This window comes from Acipenser ruthenus, chromosome 29 (assembly GCF_902713425.1).
Source record: "Acipenser ruthenus chromosome 29, fAciRut3.2 maternal haplotype, whole genome shotgun sequence".
Lineage (NCBI taxonomy): Eukaryota > Metazoa > Chordata > Actinopteri > Acipenseriformes > Acipenseridae > Acipenser > Acipenser ruthenus.
Window position 1 is genome coordinate 4812962 of NC_081217.1, and position 23839 is coordinate 4836800.

Below are 23839 nucleotides of genomic sequence, written 5' to 3' on the forward strand. Positions count from 1 at the left end.
TACACACAGCTTCAATTCAACTTGCACCCTGACTAGCTCCTGTACCGCTGCACACCGTTTCACTACGCACAGCTTCAATTCAACTTGCACCCTGACTAGCTCCTGTACCGCTGCACACCGTTTCACTGCGCACAGCTTCAATTCAACCTGCACCCTGACTAGCTCCTGTACCGCTGCACACCGTTTCACTGCGCACAGCTTCAATTCAACCTGCACCCTGACTAGCTCCTGTACCGCTGCACACCGTTTCACTACGCACAGCTTCAATTCAACTTGCAACCTGACTAGCTCCTGTACCGCTGCACACCGTTTCACTACGCACAGCTTCAATTCAACTTGCACCCTGACTAGCTCCTGTACCGCTGCACACCGTTTCACTACGCACAGCTTCAATTCAACCTGCACCCTGACTAGCTCCTGTACCGCTGCACACCGTTTCACTGCACACAGCCTCAATTCAACCTGCACCCTGACTAGCTCCTGTACTGCTGCAATCAAGGCTGGCAGAACTACTGCATGAATAATTCAAATAAAAGAACAATCTGATGTTTGTTTGCAACGCAGAAGGGCTGCTGCTTTAGGATACCGCTGTGATAGAAATCGCTAGGAGCGCTACCGGTTGTAATGAATGTTCTGCATACAATGCGAGTTCACTGAAAACTTGCGTTTCCCCTTATGATATATATTCTTTTAAATATGCAAATAACGACACTTTCATTTTCAGCCTCGTGTTGGTGCGTTCCTTATATTCACATACCCCCCCCCCCCCCATTTAGAATAGTGCAAGGCTCTGACCTGCTGTACAGCACCTTAAGATTTTGGTGAAGCTGGTCAGTAATTCAAGGTTTTGAAATGCCGGAGCATACTTAGATGAAGGGAAGGACAGTCTGCGTCATAACCCAGGACTTTTATTTGGTGTAATGGAAAAGAAGCGCATCATTTTCACCAACGAAGATGGATTCAATATCCTGTTTTTATTTTGTGTGCAAACCAGGAAATCAGCACATTGAATCAACTGAAAACAAAAGAAAAAGAATGTGTATTGTGGTCTTGTAATGAGCCCGAGTTATGCTTTTGTATCTTAAAACCATGAATGTCACACGTGCCGTGCAGTACAATGCACAAACTGCCACGCACACTCAGAAGAACCATTTTACATTGCAGTACAGAAGGCGCATAGCCTTCCAAAAGGGCTTGCACTTGCCCTCATATTCGTTATAACGCACAATCGGGCACACCCTCTCTCGTCAGCATGCTGCAGTACAAAAAGAGATCGAAACTGAAATATCAACCTGGAATAGCTTGACTAAATCTACCATTCTCACTTTAAAAAAAAAAAAAAACAGGAACATACCCAGCTCTGTACAGTGACTCAGTTGTTTACATTTTGAAAAATGGTCTCTCTGTTGTCTGGGTTTTTTTTAAAAGGTTTTACACATTATCGGAGAAACCACATTCACCAATAGAGAAAACATTTCCCATTTCAAAGTCTTAAAAAAACAACTATTTTCTACATGTTTCACTCATTTTAAATGATTAAGTTCTTCAAATGGGCCTGCAGTGCTACACAATAAATATATCAATAAATAAAATACCGTATAAAATGAATAATGCACAAGGATCATTTGCTTATGCTTATAGAATACTTGAATTTAAAAGCAGATACCGTTTTTTGTTCAAATTGCGCTAGAGATGCTAGATCTATATTAATAAGTTAGCTCAGTGTAACAGTAACTACTGGTAATAACAATGTTTGAGCTCAAGAAAGATTTTGTACAGCACCATCAATAATACATTACTATTCGGCCAGGGTTCTTCCTAGGTTTACGCTACTGCATTTCCTTTCAATCAAAATTCCTTGCAGGAGCTACAGTAGTAAAACACTAGAGAGGGGTGGTTCTTAATGGTTCATGGGATAAAGGTACCCTTGATTTAATTGAGACCATCACTGGAATTACTGTGACATACAAGGAGGTTCATCTAAATGAGCCCAACCCTTCCCTCCAGGCATGGGAATGAATGACAGCAGAGAAGACAGCATTTAGCATATTTACTGCAGCATGGCTTCAGGCCTAAGGATAACAAATACAGGTTTCATTCAATGAACCTTTCATTCAATTCCTGACCCAAGTCTCCTCTACTATCCCCACCCCTCCTAACACATACAGCCCCAGAAAGATAAAAGCTAGACACATATTAAATCACTACAAACAAAACCACACACTGCAGAAAGCACCACCACACACTCAGTCAGTCAGTCGGTCAGTCAGTCATTAACGATTAGAATTATAAAACGCTAACAATGACACAACAGACTGCAGTTTTTAAATTTCTTTAACCCTTACTCGGGAACTTACCACTGCAACAACAGTGCCAGAAATCTCGTCTAAATCCAGGACAGGTACCATTGTGCAAACAGGCCAGTAAAAAGCCCTTGGCCACCCTGAAAGAAAGATCCTGCGTGGTGAGGCAGCAGCAGCTGGATTTTCCTCCAGCAGAAGGGAGGATTAAGGAGAGTCTGTGTTGAGTGCTGCCGCTCCCGCTGGGTAAGCACACTGCAGAGAGAGCTGTCTGGGATGTGTGCCGTCCTAATTGGATTTAAGACGGTCAGGTGGGCTGGCTGGCCATTGAAACGCAGAGCTAGGCACCGGTCACTGAGCAGGCTGGCTTTTAAGAAGGACGTGTTTCACATGTCAGTTAAAAACAAGATCAATAAGCCTCCCTGTTTTTATAGCCTGGGCTTTATAGTCTGTTAACCATTGCTATTTCCAGTGGTAATTTATTATATATCTTTTTTTTAATCCATACTATAACATATACAGCAGCATAAATATATCTAAGGAACAGTCTGACAAGAGTTCTGTTCAATTGATTCCGCAGCCTGACTCAAACCAGCCCCTCGATGTTGAGGACACAATTCTAAGCAGGGATGCTGCATCACTGCATTGACTAGGCTCCCAGAGGAGCAGAAACACCTGCTCAGCTGCTACAACACTAACTGGAGGCCCCAATGGAATTTATTTTCACCTTCGCTTTGGTCAACAGCCTGCCTACTGCTAAGATAAAGGAGCAGCCAACCCAGATCAGATCTCCTCAGAATCTTCAGATTGTGTTACCCAGGCTTTGCCACACTGTCTCCACTACTGGTCACTGTGAGTCTACAGCAGGAGCAGGTTAAAGAATTGCACTGCATGCTTACTCATAATGGTCTTCAATCATTGATTTAGTTTACCTGAATAAAATCTAAATATGCAGTGGACACAACTGTGGATAATCACGGCACTTTTAACCGACATCAGTTCCTGCATCTTTTAATTGCCACTTACTGGAATGATAATGGCCTGGTCTCTGAGGCTACTCTCGGTGATGCCACAGTCTGATCATCAGAACCTTGATTCACAAAGGGCCCTGTATTAATAATCCAAACAGGAGTCTTATTCAGAGCTGTGCTGCCCAACTGTGACAGAAACATCAAAACAAGACTTCTCCTGTCAGTGACCAACAACACAGCTCAGATAGATAACCCTTTCATGCACGCTGATCTCATAAAGGGAACGGACACAAGAAAACTCTTCTTGTCTTTATATGGCGACTTATGGAAAATGCAAATGCATGAAGGCCTCATATGAGGATATGATTTTTATTGCCATTTAAAGCAATGTTCAATTAAATAGATTTATTATGTTCCCAAAACTACATTTTTTTTTAAATATTACATGCATGAACGGGATAATATAAATATGATTATACAAATCATTCTGGCTTTTTAAATAGTAATTGCACCAAAACAGCACAATTAAAAGCACAAACAGATTACACCCCATAACTCTGTACCACAGAAAAACGACTAATCAACGACTAAACATTTCTATAAAACGAGCACCAACGACAGGCCACCCACAAAACAGAAAACCTTTAAAAACAGGACAGCGTGCCTACTACCAAAAACTGCATCCAACTAGGTCAAACTGCAACCGCAACATTTCTCAAGACAGCAAGGGAAGCTCTGCTCTGTGGCCAAACGTACTGTTCCAGTCCTCAGACTCAAGAGTATGCCAGCCAGCTGTATGGCCCGTGCTCCAAACCTCAGCACAGATGCTGACATTTCACCTACAAAGGTTGAGTTCGTTCCTTTCTAAATACATTTCCTACGAGTCTACAATGGTTGGAGGATGCACCTGCTTGTTTTTTTTTTCCAGATATTATCATACCCAGAGTCTGCCACGATGACAAAAATAGAAAACATGATATCTGCTACTGTAGCTACTGGCTAAGAGTTATAGACTAGAGAAGCACAAGTCCATGCACTACAGCCATCAGTATTTACCAGGACTATATGTGTTTTGTTTTTTTAAAGAAATAATTACCCCTTACTGTGCAGCTATAATTTCTGCCCTCTTGGTAACTGCATATAAGCAAATGGAAAAATATGGCAAAGCTGAATTTATCATGCACTTAACAATTGACATTCAGGAGCAAAATGCAGTTGACACAAAAAAAAAACCCTAGAGGGCACTAAAACATCATTCAAAAACAAGACAACTTAGTTATGGGTTCATCTCTGATTCCATAGGCTTGTTTTCTTTAATTGGGAGGAATAATGTACATATATTTTATTTGAAATCTGCTGGTGTCTAGTTGGATCTATATAGTTTGTCCTGTAGGTTCCAGAAGCAGTCAAAGCCTACTAAATGAATGTACATACAGTGGGTCTCACTGCAATGCATATGAAATCTAGTGCCGATTCTCTAATGAGTCGATAGCTTTGCAGTGATGCCAGGCTCCCCACCTCCCCACACTCGCTCTCTTGTGCAATGCCCAGCCCTGCTCAATGACTGAATTTAAAAATAGCCCTGGCAGTGTGATGACTCTGTTCTCCTGCAAGCCTATAATTACTACAGCAGATTAAATCAATCCATCTCTCGCAAGTCAGCCAACATCTGGGTCGACAGGATTCCCCTCCTCCAACTGTTTATCTGGGACAATCGCTGTGTATCACAGGCAAAGGGCAGGACCAGTGTGCTGGGGCAACTAATAAAACCACGATGCAAATATACCATCCACTGCAGCGGTGTCAAGGGAAAGAAACCATTCAGGTTTGAGTTAATGTCAGATCAATGTTCGTTTTGGGATGGGTGGGGTTCAACAATTAGCTTTAGGACATCCAACCTGAAAGATTATTTTTATTATTATTCTTGTTTTTGGTCCTTAAATGGTTCAACAAAAAAGTGTGTGTTTGGTAACCAAAGGTAACAAACATTTTGGGAGGTTAAGATGTTATCCTGCAGAATTATTTAAGATCTGTTTTTTTTTTTTTTTTTTTTTTTTTTAACAGAATCTGAGCACAATTTTATTTTTTTTTAACTTGCAGAATTCTACTAATTGTTAACCAACACGCACAACACTTCATACAGTGAGATTGAGACAAGTGATGGATGCTGTACTGTACATTAAACATGTGCACGAGGCCCCCTACTGGCACAACACTGCTAAACATTAACCCCACCCCGAAACAATGCATTTCTGAGAAGATGCAGAGGGTGCCAGGGGTCCATCAGAACTGTGTGCAGTTACATGTCCAGGAGCCACAGTACTCCATTCACACTTTTATCAGTGCATGCACACTGCAGGTCTCGCAGAGAAGACGCTTTATTAGAAACACATCTGACAAAGCGAGCTTTCAAAATCTCAAACACAAAGAGGGCATCGGGGAACAATGCCGTAGCTGCCAACCCTGATAGCAGCCTGTCACAGCGCATTATACCACCAGCTGGGTGACTGCAGCCGTTGTCTTACATGCACAGAATATATAAAAGGGCATGCTTCTTTTTCTATCACCTGCAATCCCAACCATTACCCCACAGCCGCTCTTTATTCATCTGTGCAAAGACAATGACATGCAGACCGTGGTTGTCTCTGATGAACTGATTCACCCACAGAGATCCTGCAGCACTGTGACTGCTCCAGACACAGCCCCCATTACTCAGGGACATGGGTGCATGCATTAAACACTTCCACTCCGCAGCAGTGAGAGCAGCTCCAGGTTTTACTGACTTAATTACAACAGTAAACCTTGTGCTGCAGAGGCGACAAGGCCACGTGTCTCATTAAGTCTCAAGCTGCTACAGAATGGGAGTCTTGCACCCTCTCCACACTACATAAATCAGAGCGGTCCACTCGCTTTGAAACCACTGGACTGCAATTCGTTTTATTCGCAGTTTTCAGAAATGTGATGATGGTGCATTATTTAGGTGGTGTAAATAGGCTCCTCTTTCAAATCCTAGCGTTGCATCCCAGCAGTATTCCGAACACAGAACACAGACAGGCAACCCCTGCAATTATGCTTTCTCCTTGGATGTTACAGGAGCGACTGATACATTGATACACTTCACTTAAAATGATTGCGTTTGCAACCCGAGCAATTACTGCAAGGGCATCATTACAGACGCTCTCAAACCTCACAGACTGGCAGGCATAGCAGAGCTTTCATGCTCTCAATATTATCCCAGAGTATTTCTGCAGCTTTGTGTTAGTAGGATCTGGTATCATCTGGCTGAGCACTTCTTTCATCTAACCTGCTGACTTCTCCCAGTCTCTTGAGTCTTTGATGTATTGCTTGCCTCGAACAGCAGTTTTCCTCTTTCGTTTTCTTGTTTCAGCTCTTCGGACAGCTCCTGTGGAAACCTCGAGTTTCCACACAGAACAGTATTGCAGACGTATCTTTACATTGTCTGCAGTGACATTTTTAACCCTCCCCTAATATTTAGAGGCGCTCCCTCTTCCATTGTAGTCTGCACCTGTTCTAATGCTTTCCCAGAGAGAAATCCACATGACACCTCATGCTGCCTTAGCCTGAAACTGTGGATCTGGTGATTCCTTCATCATGGCTGAGCTAAACCAGGCAAGCAGACAGCAGAGCTCATCCACTCAGGTGTGTGGAATTAATCACATCATAGTAAAGCCAGGAATGGATTCAACTGCTAACGGGTGTGAAGCAAGTAGCAAAAGATTCAAACCCACTAAAGCCGTGATTGAATTTATGGATATGCAGAAAATAACTGGGTATGCTGTTCAAATGTTAGTGCAATCAGAAAATGCAGTACGTACGGATTAATCTGAGATGGGATAAGTGGATGATATAACATTGATCTGTCATTGCAACTTAGAGGTCGCCGTCACATCAGCTAACACCAGGGAGGAGGGGTAGGACAGTAAAGCTGTTATTTTTTTTTTATACTCTCCTGTGAAATGAGCGGCTTAGCTTAGACCCCTTTGTGACCTAACAGTAAATCTACCGAAGCAGCCCACGATACAGGGCGGTGGTCTCGTTACACGGACACTACAGCAGATATCCTACTGGATTCTCGAACCCAGGAGGAGAATGCAGTTTGTGATCAAACATTTATTCTTATTTAGGTAATGGCATTTACAAACCAAATAGGTCTGCTTACAAATGCTTGAACTGAGTCACTGCAAGTCAAAATGGTTTACGACAGGCTTGATACAGCCTTGCATAGGTCAACAGAAAATGATCGGTATTGATTCTTGTGATGAGCGGTTTGCTAACTGAACTTTCTGGTATGGATTGTTTTCTTGTGGGCTATTGTAAAATAGGACACAGAGGCTTCCTACAGGTTTTCTGTTTCAATAGACTTAATAAAATACAATTTTACTATAGCATTTTCAAAAATAAAATATAGCATATTAACAATGTCGTTCTGTTTCGCACACGTTGCTCCAATAATTGAAAGAACTCTCCTGTGGCCGTCTCTCCCAACGTGAGACTGGTGGGTGGGGTGAGGGTGCAACTGAGATATACCTTTCTTTTAACAAAACATCAGCAGAGTGAAAGCTTCAGAGTGCACAGAGTCTCAGGAACCCTTTGTCAACTGAATTATCAAGCCAGTGTTTCCAATATAACCCCGATTTGAAAACACAGCTTGCTGATCCACTGGTTGTGTAACCCCGTCATTTCCTCAGTTCACTCCCATGTGGTCCCATCCATCATGGCAGCTGGGTTCACTCACCTGGCAGTCAAAGTCCTGGAAATTCCGAGCGTTCTGCGAAGAGAAAAAAAAAACACAAAACCACAAGAATTAGGTCCCGGGGAGCCTCAACAGCTTTCACATCAAATACATTAGGACCTCGTTCACTTCTTTTCATTTTATTGCTGGTAGCAACAGAAGACTGCTGGGGTCTCCTCTGATTACATCAGAAATGGCTACCCTTTTTAGGTTTTGCGGGAGATGGATTTAGTTTGGTTGCTTTGACAGCGCTGGTGACGACAGAAGCCGGTACATCAAAACGATCTGTAGTGCCGAGCGTAATACAACCAGACACAAACACAGGACGCCAGGCTTGTATCAACCTACTCCCATTCCACATCGTACGAGGGGAGAGCGTAGCGTCGATGCCCATACAATCCAGAACTAATCGTTTTAATATTCGAGTCTGTTAACGGAGTGATGCCCACACAGTGCTTTATGGAGCTGTATAAACCAGGGACGCCAAATTAACACTTACGAGGGAAGTCAGCACAACTGCTAAATGGGGAGGGAGCAAGAAAAAAGGGTTGATGCTTACATGGGTTTATACAATGCTCAAGGTTATTTCAGCCAATCAGAGGACAGAGTTATCTGTAATTATAGTCAAGCAGTTATACTATAGCCCTAGATGAAACCTGCATTACGATTGAATTAGACACAAGTTATGGAGAGTGGTTCTGTTCAAACACAGCATATTTTGGTTTCGTTACTAAGCTCACAACCTCTCTAAAGCAGAATAGAAGGAAGTGGAAACTGAAAGCACAGCAGCATACATTAAACAATGAGCAGCATCACCTGGTAACCTTGGGGATAATTCCACTGGTTTACCAATGCTTCCCTAAAAGGACCTTCTTCTGGCTAGAGATGCACAGGTTTGTTTCACTACACTTTGGGTTATTAAATGTTTAATAAAACTAAAAGCAGCACATTCTGCTGAACACTGACCAGGTTCTCAGCTCCGCTGTACAACATGCTAAGCTGCTGTAGATAATACAGGGTAAGACACAGAGCGAGAGAGACAGGGAGTGTGGTGTGTGAGAGTGGAAAATTCCAACCCCCTGCCCCTGGAGACATGTGATGTTCTAAACGTACGAGAAGAAAAATCTATCCCTCCTCAGCCAGACATGCACAGAATACAAAACAGTGGAAATTAATTTAAGACCCAAAGCCAAGAGTTGCAGTACTATCCACTGGCAGTGCGAGTCTCTTTCTCTCTCTGCTGCCCGTGGGTACCCGAGTGCCAAAGAGGTGCCCCAAGACACCCCTGGGGTGTACGGAACAGGAAATCATTTAGTTTTGCAAAACTAGAAAGAAACCTGCTGCAGTGGTTTGGATATTTGAATTTGTTCCGGACCTCTCTCAGTTTGTAGCATAAGCTTTACTGTACTTATCTCTTTGAAAACATGTCCACAGCTTTTTGTGTTTAGGTTGGTCTGAGGGCAGAAATAACTTTTCCATCCTGTTAACCATGGCAGTGTGTGTGTGTGTGTGTGTGTGTGTGTGTGTGTGTTTGTGAACACTTACTTACTTTACAAAATCCAGCTCAGTGCCTGCAGAGAGGGGACAGACTGCTGGATTACTTAGGTCCAATTCTACTCACTTTATCCCCTTTTCCGATTTAACAGCACTAGCTAATCGGGACCCCTACTGGGAGGTTTTTTCCACATCAGTAATATTCCAACCAGTAATATTCCAAACGTAATTAAACTGTTACCTTCAAAATATACAGCAGCTCACAATGCCAGTCTCTTGGATTTCCGTTCTAGTTACATCATTAAAACACCTACAGTAGCCAAGAAGATTAATCACCACCGCATGGTGCAATACAGCACTCACAGGCAGGGTGTAGTGCTCCACACAGGGTTATAAATACCTGGACATATACATATAGAGGATATAAAATGAAGGTTACTGTATAAGCGCATTTAGAAATGGTCAGCACTTTTAGTGTTTCCTGTAACAATTATCAATATATTAAAAAAATTCCCTTTACTTGTATCTGCTCTGCTTTCTGAGCTGTGACACAGTTTGAAGATGTGTTTTATTACACTGCCTACTGCTTCACAGTTTGGTAAAGGCACTCAGGGTTCTCTGGGGTAGAGTTGTGTGTCTGTGTTTCTGTGAAGGATCTCAGTCCAGGCTGGACAGGCAGTTCAAATGGTCCCAGGCTTTCCCATAAGCCTTCATTGAAGGTGACCTTCACAAGAGATGCCTGGTGGGTCTCATTAAGCTCCTTGCAGTTATTGGGTAAGTGGAGTAGTATTTACTGGCCTCTAGTCTCCAGTACTGATTCAATTCATAGACATGCTCAAACGAGCCAACTTCCCAATATTTTGGTATTTTTAACACACCTTTGTTAAAGGAAAGTGTGGAAGTACTTCTAGACTTTTGATGCCATGGTAACTACACCCACTTATTTCTATTTAAATCTATTAATGTGTTTGTGATGTCATATACTAGCAGTCTGCTAAACGCCTTTCAGCTTCCCCAATGTCAAGTTTGTTGCACTTCTTGCAGATAACGCAGTATACCATTCCTTTAGAGGTGCATGTAAAAGGCTCATGGATGCTGAATGATCATTTAGTGCTTTCTGATCTCTGTGTTAATGGATTTACAGGTAGTACATCATGGCCTTTTAAAAAAGTTCAGCAGAAGGATGAATCTCACCGTGTATATACACACTGCATTCTCTTTGGTTCTTGTCTCATCTATATGATATCAGTGGGGGAATCTTGAAAATATCTGTAGATGGGTCTTCTATAAATGTTCCTAACTCAGCAGTGTGTAGTAGAGAGAAGCTTCTCAGCAAGTGTTAGCAGGTTTCCAGGTCCTTCTCTTTGATCATATTAGAAGCTCCCAGGAGAGATTCCTCTCCCCTAGCACTCCTCACTGCTGTGTAGCACTCATCTGCAGCAGGCAGGCAGGCAGGAGAGTCATCAATTATTCACACCAATAATTATACTAAAATGAGGGAGGATCTCACAATCACCTCAGGAGTACACTCTGCTTCAGTTCACAGATCTATGTCACAATCATTGCACTGCTGTTTGTTTGATTTTTAAACCCATCAAGAAAATTGAAATGAGCGACACTGCTGGACACAAGAGAGATCAACCTGGTACTTTTTAATTGATATCAGATTTCTCCACCCAGCGGGCAACACAAACTGCCTTCTGTTTGATTGATTAGGATAAAGGATTAGATAAATGCATGCAAGTTACTAGTTCTAAATGTGTTTACGATGTTGTAGCACTTTAAAATGTTTGAACAACAAAGAACAAAGAACAGTCCTGCAAGAGCTTTTTTTTTTGTGTCGAGCCATTAAAAACGCATACAATTTTTTTCATTTTATAAGTCACCTGCGTTGCTGAAAGACAAGCTGCCAACATTTATGACCCAAAGAGACCTTGCTGGAAGAGATGCAGCATGCCAGCGGCACTAGTCCAGTACTGGTACCATACCATTGAATACAGCAGCAGGTCTAACTACAGCACAACTGTTTGCTCAAATTGCAACTACAGTTACAATGCTTTCTGTTCAATTACAACTGTGCTACAGTAAATTACAATTATACTAAAAAGTAACATTAACAGCTAACCACATTAACATGTTTACTCTGTTTATTCCAAGTATAACTACACAGATGTGCCAAGGTTCAACTAAAACTACAATCACATTGTAAATGCAATTAATTCTGAATTCCACAAGTACAAGTGGAACAGACTGCAGGTTTGTACAGCAGCCAATGAAAACAGATCTAGTCCCACCAGTGTACACGCACACACACACACAATGTATTGCCCAGTACTCACCTTTTCAGTCAGTAGTGGCTTGATCTCAGTTAGCTGTACGTCTTGTAACTCGTCCATGATAAATGCACACCCGCTACTGAAACCTGGAACACAGGAGAAAGTAAAACGTAAGCAAACTGACCACTGCTACAGCCGTGAAGCAGTTAATATTAACAGGACTACACTGGTAGCTGAACGTCTCATTCTCATCCCACCCACGTGGAAGCTGGAAAGCAAATTTATTTTCCATATTTGAATAGCCACCTCCCGCAGGGGAACAACTCCAGCGAGAGATTGCCTGCACTCCCTTATTGCTTGTCTTTGCGTTACCCACTTGGAACCATTGTGCATCCTCGATTTGTACCAATACAATAACTCAGTGTGTGTCTCTGTACCCAAGAAACTTCACAGTCCTCCGTATTAAGGTTTTAAAAATAAATCCATCCTTCTCAGGGATGCTTAATTAAATTCTACAGTAATCCAAAATGCTTTTCGTCCTTTCTATAAAAGTGCCATTTCCATTAGTCTTTCAGAATAAGTTAGTCTGTATGTACAAATGGCCATAATATACATTATCACTGGAGAAAATTCTCTAGAAATTCATTGAAGGACACCATCTGCTAAGAGCTGTTTTTAGAACACATTGAGACGCGAGTGCAATATCCTTTAACCTTTCCTGTGCCTCAGCTTCAGCACTCCCTAGGACTCATGATGTAAACCCCAGTCTAGCTGCTCACCTCCCAGGTAGCTGATGAATGATTTGCCCCCCACAGGAGTAGCTCAAAATAGCCAAGTGACCAGACAGCCTGGAGCTGTAGCTTTCTACAACCACAATGAAGAGCTGATGCTTTTAAACAAAAAAAATAATCTTGCCCCAGTGGCAATGTTACGATTGATTAGAAACTACATTAGTTTTCTTAAAGGAACAGGAAATGTTTCTCAAATCAATACACATTCTGACATGATGGTTTGTGACGATGGTTCACCATTTAAGCAAGGTTTTGTATATGATTTATAGTGTCATTTCAAGCCCATGCAAATTAAATTACGATACAAAAGAAGTCAGTGATTTGTAACACTGAAAACAGAAGGAAAGCTGCCTCAAATGTTTTTTTCTTTGGAGGACTAAAGTAATTTACTGAAGCTTAGAGCAAGACTGCAAACAGGGTAACAGATACTCCCTGGAGGAGGCCGTATTGACAAGGGGAGTTTGGTGGCCCAGGTTGCTCCATTATTGCATGAGTTCCATGTAAACACAACAGCACTCAACACTGCCCCCTTCAGTGCAATGCAATCATCTTCCTCATGGTATATACTGCGGGAGCCACGTTCTAGAGAATACCGAATGATCCTTCGTGGTATACAGTTTTTATTTGCTGTAGGAGGACCGTAAATGTAAGGTTTATGCCTGCTGCCCGTCCCCTGGTGCTTGGAAAAACAACAAAAAATATGAAAAAAGAAAGAAAGAAAAAACACACACACAAAATTCAGGACGCATCTTTCAGGTGCTGCATAATGTTACTGGCATAAGAAACAAAAATATATCATTTCAGCTTTAAAGGTAATTATGTACGCCTCTGCCCTCAGCTGAAATGGCAGAGACTCAACAGGGTAGGGGGTTAAATAAACTCCATCAAGAAGACATGCTATCCAGCCTTTCTATTCAGAAGCAAGGGTTTCATCTTTACAGTATTAGGGATGTGCCGATACTCGTTGTCGGTAAGGGAAGGGGAGCTTTTCTTGTTTTGAAATCAACACATTAACGAATAGCTTATTTAATACCCGACGGTAAAGACTTTTTAAAGGCAATTACTAGCATGAGTATCAGCACACCCCTAATACTTCTATTAACACAAACATCAATGAAATGAACAGTGATTATGCTTGTTTGGATGTGAAGTATACCTTATTTTAATGTCACACTTCAGGTTTTTTGCACCTCATTGAATTAACTTTTCTTTTTTAGTTGATACGGCTACATCAAGAACACAAAAGCTCAGAATTTTTCTTGAAGGCGTGTTTTGAGAACAGGGGGTCTTGTTGGTTATTCTGTTCTGGATACATAACAACTCTGCCGGGCCCGAGAGAGTCACTGCGCTGAAGCAAACAAAACAAGCAGAAACTCATTATATCCATTAAAACTGTGACGGGACCTTGCTTCAGAAATCTGCTTTCAGCTCATTTAAACCAGATCAGCTTTTCGATAAAAAAAAAAAAAGCAGTAAAAGAGTCAGGAGTGCTTACGAAGGTTTATTTAGAATATAAATCTGAAACTTCCCTCAGACGTAAAAAAAAAAATCTGGGACTAAAGGGAAATGCGATGTACAGTAGTCCCTCCTAATCCTGAATTCTTCAGGAGCCAATAATCTTTGACAACGTGGCGGTTTCAACTGGACTTGGTGATGTCACAGATTGTATTTAAAGTATTTATCTACAACCTAGCGTTTCGCAGAATACTAAAACAATTGTTCACGCTCTGTACCTCACAAAGGCCACGTGTATTAGGATAGTCTGGAATCTTTGACTTTCAGGGCAAGGTCACCAGCGATTCATGACGAATAAACTTCGGAACAGTTACAGTTTGGTACAAACTGGGTTCCTTTTGAAGTATTTCTCCGAAATGTAAGTAGGTCAAGACGGACATTAAAAATAGTCCTAACCATTTGAGGTGGAACAGATTGTCTGACTTTCATACAATTTAGTACAGTACCACAGTGAGGTGCCTACTGGTTTTAAAACAATCCATTAAACAGGAGTAGGTTCAAAGTATTTTTCTGAGGTGTGAAGAAGCACTGTGCCACTGGAGATGCTGCAAGGACTTGACATTGGATTTGCAGTCCACATGCTTGGTGAATCGATATACCGACAGCACTAATGTTCCACCCAGGTCCGTCCACAGAATACAAACCAAATGCGTCAAGCAGTAATCTATTCGTTTCCTTTGGGTCGTGTTATTTTAAAATTAATTTCATGTTTTATTATGCAGCAACACTGTGTCCCGGTTAAAGCTGCGAAGGTTATTTTGGGTCACCTTCTGTAGTTGCTATGGCGATACAGTACAAGGTATGACAGGACGTCACTGCCGGGAGATGGGATTCTAATTTGCACCTCTCAGGACAGGGGCTTTGCATCTGTCAGAAAGCACCATCATCTTTCCATATGGAAACACAGTGAAATGGGTTTTGTTATCAGAAGAACACGGTTTAGTATATTGTCTGAACTAACCTATAGTCCGAAAGATGCTATCACAATGAAATGCAAGATCATGTAAAAAAAAAAAATTCAGCTGTATTAAAAATGGGGTTTTTGATGTAACTGGCAAAATCATAAAACACTAGATTAGTCAATCTTTATTATGGGACAGACTGCCATCAGAATTTCCAACAAATCACTAGTGTGAAGAGGGTCCGGTCCCAGCTGGTTCGGATTAGCGACTGGCTATGGTATGTAAATGGTCCTCAGGCTCACCGATGTCAGAATTACAATTACATGTTCCACTCCCATGCAGTTTTTTCTTCCACTATGCCAGCTGTCCGATACAGTTATGTGTGCAGCTCTGAGCAAGCAGCAGGTGTTTTTCCAACACAAGCTTAACCATTTAAGGTACAAGGGACATGCATGCCCCACAAATAACATTATTTGAGGTGCACAAAACAGGGTTTAAAATGTACTGACAGGGTGGATCTGGTCGGTCATCCAAATGGTCAGTTTCCTTGTGATGCTCGAGTCACTCTGAAAAGTATTTTAAGAAGAAACCGTTTGAACAAACGTTTAATTCCTTGTGTACCTTAAGGGGTTAAATAAAATTGAAAGAAGTGAACTGATGGGAATACAGAACGGAGTGACAGACAGCGAAGATATTCACATCTATTTCCCACTATGATCCTTCCCAGCCAATCAGGTTCAGTGTAGATTTCCCTGGAAGATGTCCTTTGAGCTTTAGAATACTGAAACTCTGTGTGTGGTCGTTAGCTTCAAGCCCTATGCGATCTCGAATAAAATATTTAAATAAAAATGACTGACGCAGTATGAGCAATTATATTAAACAGAATTCAAACATTTCTAGGAGTCAAACTGCTACAGTAATTAGTCACACAGAACAGTGGCTGGTTTCAGGAAAGGTTAGCCATCACAACCTACCAATCCAAAAGTGGATGTTTCAAGGCCTCCCTCCCTAGAAAACCCTTTCACAGGAGATATGCAGTGCGAGCCTGGTATTCACCAGCGTATCTTAATAAAGGGACATCAAGGTTAGGTACTCCTCAGGCTCCTAACAAACAGAAACGGCTGTGAGGAATCTTCCTGAACCACTCTCGACTGGGTTCACCTCGACAGACACTCGCACTGATGAAGTTTCATGCGAGCAGATCGAGCTCCAGTTACTAGACACTGAACAAAAGGCAGCTGAACCTGCCTGTCAGTGAATAATTGATGACAGAGGAAATGCTAGCTGGTGAAACACAGTCATTCTGCACACTGTCTTAGGAGACCGTTACAGACATTTCATCACCAGGGTTGGGGTCAATTCCTGTTTTTTTAATTCTGATTCTTATTTAAAATATATTCCCAGTTCCAATTCCCATTCCCTTTTAATCAATTCCAATTCCAAGGACATAAAATTGACCCATTTGGAAATTGTTAAATCTAGGCCGGTCTATAGTGAACTCTGAATAATCCCTGTATACGTGCACTCAAACAGCACAGCATCCCTTGTAAAGGGTTTCTGATGTTATTTAAGAGTACTGTACCATGAAAACTTAGCAGAATTAGGATAATGCTGAGATATAATATAATAAGTATATTTTTATATAGTGCCTTTCATAGTGGACCACCATCTTTACAGAGGTAGGCTGTGAACGGTGCATTATATGCAGAGTCACTTACAATAGGACACTGATTTAACATCTCATCCGCAGGACGGAGCACAAGGAGGTTTAGTGACTTGCTCAGTGTCACACAGTGAGTCAGTCAGTGGCAGAGGTGGGATTTGAACCGATGACCTTCTGGTTACAAGCCCAGGACTTTAACCACTGGACCACACTGCCTCCTGTATGTGACTTGACTTAATGGAGCCTAATTCATTCAAATACCTTTAAGCTGCCCAGGGGTATAATTATTTATGTGTTTACCCTATAAATTGAGCCAGGCTCATTTTCAACATTGCATTCACTGCACTCCAGGAACAGGCCACTCTCCTCTTTCTCCTTGGCAACACTGCTCCTACAGATAGGAGTCATTCCAACATTTAAAGAGCAGCGTTTGCTACATCACAGTTCATTCCAGCTAGCCCATAAACGCCCTTCTAAACGAAAGGAAACCGAGCTGCATGCAACCCTGTATTAGACTGGTGCATGAGAAAATAAGTGAAACATGTTCTGGGTGTTGAAATCATTAACACTCGATGCCCCTGGGTTTTTATTGGAAGAGCGGGGTTAGGCTTTCAAGAGAACTTCAAGAGAACTTCAAGATTAAAGCATAGTTAATGAGTCATGGGCCAGACACACTGTACTGCAAACTCTTTCCTGAAGCTCTCTGCAATCGCCAGTAATCATTAATCTCACACTTCAAACACACGTGTGTCTGATGAATATCGGACTGACATTTATAGTTTTCATCCAAGGGGAAAGGATTGAACGTGGAAGTGGAAAGAGCACAAGAGAATTCTAATCCTGCTTTCTGTGTAAATGTCCTGGTGAAGCCTGGCAATCACATTCCTCTCTCAAAGGAGGCTGCGTGGGAGGAATCCCGTTCACTCCGTCTTCATGATCAAAGCAGAAAAGCAGCAATCTTATTAGCTTCATTTGCTGGGGAGTGACGCAGGTAGAGCTAGAGATCACTCTTTGTTATCGTGTCAATGCTAGTGTCCATCTGCAATCAGGTGCAGTGCACGTGTTAAAGGACTGATCTATCCCCCTCAACAAAATATTACATTCGACAGTATTTAACACGTTATTAAAAACGAGGCAAAACGGAATATTGAAGACTCACATTTAAGGTTCTTCTAAAATGCAGCCTTGTGGAAGTGCAGTTCCTGCACCAGTAGGAGTCAGTGTAGAGCAAGACAGACCGGGGTTAGGAGACAACTGGGTGACCTGCACAGTATACTGGGTTTATATAACAAAATGATTGAACAGCCCCAGGAGAGAGAGAGAGAGAGAGAGAGAGAGAGAGAGAGAGAGAGAGAGAGAGAGAGAGAGAGAGAGAGGAGACAATCGATTGACTGCTGGAGTCCCTCCCAACCCCGGGCGCTCTGTGATAAAGACTGAAACTCACTGTGGGGCTCCGGAGAGTGTAAACACCAGCAACTGATGCTGTTCTGTAGCACAGAAAACCTGCTGCTCTTCCCAATAACCCCAAAACTGGGCACTATTCCCCAATTCACAGTGTGCTGTACAAGAGCATGCAACAGCCTACTGAGGGAAATATACAGCAAGTATTATTGGATCAGGGTTTTATGCTCTGTAAGACTGAAATAAAAACTAATAGTATTACAGTCACTTATGTACCGGTACTATTTTAACACTGAACCAAAATTAAACCAAAAACTAAACCACACCACATCTATTCTTCAGGAACAAGATATATAGAAGGAGAGTTTGGTTCCATCATTGCCATTGCAATCCTAGAGAAACTGCTTCCAATGCAGTACTGCAGTGAAAGCAGCAGCCCTTATTCAGCTCTCTGGCTTACACTTTAATACGTCAAAAAAAAAACACTCACTGCTGCTACTGTAGCTGATGGGCCCTCCTGCCGATGGAGCCTCCGTTTCATTACCCTTCCCCAAGGTTAAAATATTAGTTAAAGTGCACAGCAGTGTGCAGGGAATCCACTCCCATCGGCAAGGCAGTCTGTTAATGCTGTATGAACGAGTGGGACTGTCCAAGTCTGCAGCTAGTTGTTTTAATACAGTAAGTATGTACCCAGTGTCCATGCAGTACAGGGCTGTTCTTTGTAATACCATTCAGCCCAAAGACACTTGTGGGGAGGTTAGTGCCAGCTTGTTGGTACAAGGTGAGGAAGTGTGCTCGGTTTTACCAGGGAGTTCTTCTTGTTATTATGATATGCTTCACTATAAGGGGATGGAAGTTTACAAAACAGATCTGAATGTTTTATGCAATGGTTGACAGGCCTGTTCTCTCAGGTTAATCATTTCTTTAAATCAGTTAATCAGCAAGGCCGTAACCAGCTAGGAGGACACAGAGGTCATGACCTCGTTTTTTTTTTTGCATCACGTGATGCAAAGGCTCATCAAAATCTCAGTAAAAATACATAAAAATGCTTCATTTTCACTGTTGGTTTAATGTGTTTAGTACAGTTTTTAAAATCACTTTCAAAAGGTTTTGTGAACTGCAAACTTCAAAATGGGCCTAAAAACAGTTAACAAAACATTCCTCAATATAATATATATATATTTATTCTTCAAAAAGGTTCACACAAATAACGTTTCGGTATGTATAACATACCTTTATCAAGGGAAAGTGTGTTTAAAACAAACATTGGAGGAATTTATAAGCTTTTGATGCCATGGCAACCACACATTTATTTCTCTTTGTGATGTCATTCACTATATAGCTAATGATGTAATGATCTACTGTTCCTTTCTGTTTAAACCTTCAGGCATCATGGTATCTAGTCTATTTATCCATTTATTTTATTTTTATTCTTCTATACACTATCTAATTTAATTTTTTCTAAAACCACAAACTTTAGGTCATCCATGGTGTGTCTGTTCCTTGTAAAGTGCTGAACTATTGGTTCATTTTCTTTTTCATTTCTTATATTATTATTAAGTCATTTAGCAGACGCTTTTATCCAAATGTGTGTGTGTGTGTGTTTGTATATATAATATATATATTACACACACACATATATATAACTATAGAACATATACACACACAAATAAATGAGATATAGATAGATAGATAGATATTCCATACAGTACTTCTGTATCTGTAAATATATTAATTCCTAGGAAGTTTGACCTGGTTAAAACAATCTAAACAATAAATACATACATACATACATACATACATACATACATACATACATAACTAAATAAATAGCGAATTAAGATACAAATGCAGTTATTTGATCTCATTACAGTGTGCCCATGGCTGCCAGTCCATGGAAACCACAGGAGAATGGTTATTACAGTAACTCTACTTTCAGAGTAAGAAGATTTGAAATGAAGCATTCTAGTGAATAGTCTTTGGTTCCAAGAACTGCAGCATACTTGTATTTTGTATTTATTTATTTATAAAATCCCTGGAAAAAAAACAGCAGGTATTAATAAGTAGAGTTGTAGTATTTAGAACAGATTACGTTATGTAATAATTAAATCTTACCCAATTAAATTAAATTATACTGCAGGTAAATATTTACAGCATGCTAACCCAATAAGGCAAAATACGGTATATCATTTATTACCCTCTCATAAATCAGAGGCCAGAAATACAAACGCATTCTGGTTTAATAAACAATCTGTTAAAAACTAACTAGCCTTGACGTCTCCATCCTTTTCAATTAAAATGTAAACCCAATTGCTTCCATGGTTTATAAAGTAAGATTCTTCTGTTTGCATTCACACACACAGTACATTAACCTGCACTATGGGGGGGTATCTTTATAAACTCATAACTAAATCGATTGTTTTTTTTCTCCAGACTAAGATCAGACCATGCACTTCATCGTCTCTCCCTGCAAAGCAATTCAGATGTCATTTTACAAAGCTCCTCCAGTCTGCAGAGCCTGTAACACATGGAAAGATGCAGGCTTAGCGTCTATGGAGTCGTACCGAATACCGTTTGATTCCTGCTAATGCCCTGCAAAGGCTGGATTAAATTCAGCAGCACAGGCTAACAACTCCTCCAGCACAAAGCCTCTCTGACTTGACAAAATATTGAATATCTCCGTCTGCCCAAAAGCTGGCGCCAAAAACCTGATCTACGACTTCAATAAAGAAACGGCTTTCTTGTCACATCCAGGCTAGGGTGCTGTACAGCAGGGAGGACATGATGGTCTTAGTGCTCCTAGAAATCCCATTGACAGCATTTAATAGTGGATCATTTGTAAAGGAAAACCTGTCATTAGTGGGTGGGTGTGTGTTTTTAAATGCACTTTTCCAAACACAGCCAGGCTGTCTGGCAATGTGGGAAGCAGGATTACAGTATACTGCAGTCATACCTACATGATTCAGAGACAAGTCAGAGCTAGCAAGTGTTTTCCATTCCATTCAGCGAGCCAGCTGGGGTTTTAATATCATGTGGTACAGTATAAGACTGAAAGGGTTTTCAATACATTACATCAGTTATCAGTATACAGGGTCATCTACAGTAGGGTGCAGTATGGGAGTAAGTGTTAAGCCCCATGCTTTTTCTGAAGTTATAATCAAGGGGTAGCAACACAAGTTATTTTGATTACAAGATAAATCAAACCTGCCTGACAGACTTGTAGAATACAGCTTGTGTACAAGAAAATATGCAGCCAATATCTCACACAGTAACCTTTTGGTTTGTCTATCATCTGAAAAGGCAAAAAGTCACATGACCACATTGCTGCAGCCACTGGCAGTCTGAAGTCTGTATCTGAAATGGGTTCTGAAGTGTGGTGTTCAAAGTGCAGCGGAACACAAGGCCTCAAAAAGGGTAAAAAAAAAACAAACACACAAACATGCCTCAATTATTACAAAAAATAAATAAATACTGTAGCTGTTAATTCGAAAATCCAGGTAGTGACCCAGCTTTGTTGTGATGCACCACCTTCCTAAGCTTCCAAGATGACAAGTAAATAAGATGAACTCCGAGTCACTCTTTAGTCTTTTTGTTAAAGCTACATCGCTATGCTTCCCCTTAGTTCTGCATTATCTAGAATATTCTACCATTCTTCCCATGAGGCCTCCGCTTGCTGTAAAGCCTGTGCTGTCAGCCCCCTTGTGTGTGTATCAAGTGTAAACATCAGCAGGGTGATGGAGGCTCCTGCTCAAGCGATGCATGAAGTCATATAAACAGGCCAGTTGGATGCAGGCACAGGTATCCACCTGTCTTGGGAAACAATATCCAAACAGCCAGATATCTGAAGCACAATGGAAATAAGACACCTCAATGCAACTATCACGTGCAGCAATTCTGCAGGTTAATGTTTGAAAGGGTTTTGAAAGTGGATGAATACCAGCGATTTCCCCATTGCAGGTTCCTTGTTTATTCTTTTTTTTAATACCAGGACCTGCTGCCCTGGGCTTTTAAAAATCCCCAGTTTCTGAATGCACTGCTACAGCAGACTCCTACTCCTGGAACACAAGAGGGAAAGCCAGCACAGCCAGACTTGCTGGAATTTTCCTCATGTCGGTTTTATAGACCTTACGCAACACACTCTGCAACTGCCATAGCCAAACTACTGTACCTCTCAGAGGTGCTCAACTTAATTAATGTTAGTTAATGTTTAAACCATTGCTGCTCAGTGGGCAAGATGACTTCCTGTGGACAAACCTGCATACACTGGCACTAACAGGTGTAAAGCATGCAGGAAACAGCCATAGGACCAGGTTCAATTGCAGCTAACAAATATACAAGAATATTTCAATTCACCAACCCCTTTTTTACAGAAATCTTAACTTGGCCTGGATATACCTTTGTTTGTTTTTTCATTGCATATTATGCACACATCGTTGTTGTTTTGATGGTACAGGAATTCCGAGGGTACAACCAACTGTATTATGCTGCTATTGTGTAAACACCGACACGTCTGTTTAAGCTATAGCTAAATAATCACAGAAATGACAGATGAAAAGCAGCGCCACGCAACACAACCAGAGCAAGCAATATCCACCACCATTGTCTCTGTTGGGCGTTTTAAAAAAAGTGTAGGTCAGGGGTCAATACCATACTAATAAAAATCCAACTGGGACCAGAACAGGTGCGCCAGGTTACACAACTATGACTTACCAAACTAGCTGGCGACAGCTACTCGTGAGTGACAAGGACAAATGCGGTAACTGACCTCTGCTGCTTTTCCAATTAAAATTGATGGTGCTACTATGCTGTGATTAACAATACCCATCGTAAAATTAAATTAGAAATTATAAACGTGAAATGTTATACGGCGAAGGCCAAATACCGTACTGTCTAAACCAAGTGTTTACCCTTAGAAAACAAAAAATTCTAAATTTCTAGTACGTGTTTGCAACAGAGTCGCGGTCCGTTCCTTCGCACGTTAACAAGCAGTTGCGGTAAAGGATGTATGGATACAGGGATATGGCGATATTGATCGTAGCTTTGCTATGTAAATGACATACATTGTTAATTGAAAAGTTGGCAGTTCTTCAAACAGCTCAGGACCCCACTCACCAGTGGCACATCCAGAACTCGTTGAAAAGGCACCGCTAACGATGTATGTCGTGTCATGTATTTATATATTCCGTAGAAAGGGAAGACAGGATGTGTATCTGACGTAGTCTAAATTAATATTAACCTACATTATGCATGTAGGACAGCAAATGTTTTAACGTCCATCATGTTATCCCCGTGACTCACAAACAGCTGAGTACAGACAGTACTAATTCCTAAAGAACGATGTATTAATACGACTAGCCATCTTAAATATCATTTAACCTTATTACGGTAATAGAATCCAAAATCTGTTTGGAATAATCGTATCTCCAATCTAGTCCTTTTAAGATTTGGTATATGCGGTTTATTCTTTTTAAGAAGAAAGGTGTTATTGAAATAATATAATAATCAGTGTATTGCAACATCAAAAGGAACAACGTCGTGAACATCATGATAAAAAAAAAAAACACAGTAACGACAATTAACCTAGACCATAATCATTTGCAAGACATTTCTACTCACCGTTGGGTAAAACTACGATGTTTGGTGACCTTAAGACTCCTGACGAGTACAAAATATAAATGCCGTATTCGCAATGCTACCCTCAGCACGTTTTCCTGAATTTGCTATTCTGCTCTCTGGCCGTTCTTTATCTCAAGCAGAAAGGGTACAACGACAA

The 23839-nt window shown here is 41.2% G+C and overlaps 1 protein-coding gene across 6 annotated transcripts in view; it reads right to left on the reverse strand.

Annotated features, from left to right (window-relative positions):
* The window catches only part of LOC131702059 (protein NDRG3-like), a 37154-nt gene extending 13315 nt beyond the window's left edge, over positions 1–23839 (reverse strand). For 4 of the 6 annotated variants that reach the window (XM_059003677.1, XM_059003674.1, XM_059003675.1 and 1 more), the window contains exons 1-3: positions 23683–23839; positions 11858–11940; positions 8028–8060 (exon numbers count right to left, since the gene is read on the reverse strand). In XM_059003677.1, the coding sequence (XP_058859660.1) occupies positions 8028–8060; positions 11858–11914 (90 nt within the window). In that variant the 5' untranslated portion in view covers positions 11915–11940; positions 23683–23839. Of the gene's footprint in view, positions 1–2357; positions 2554–8027; positions 8061–11857; positions 11941–23682 lie in introns of those variants that run through there. The other 2 variants (XM_059003676.1, XM_059003678.1) reach the window with 2 other exon arrangements.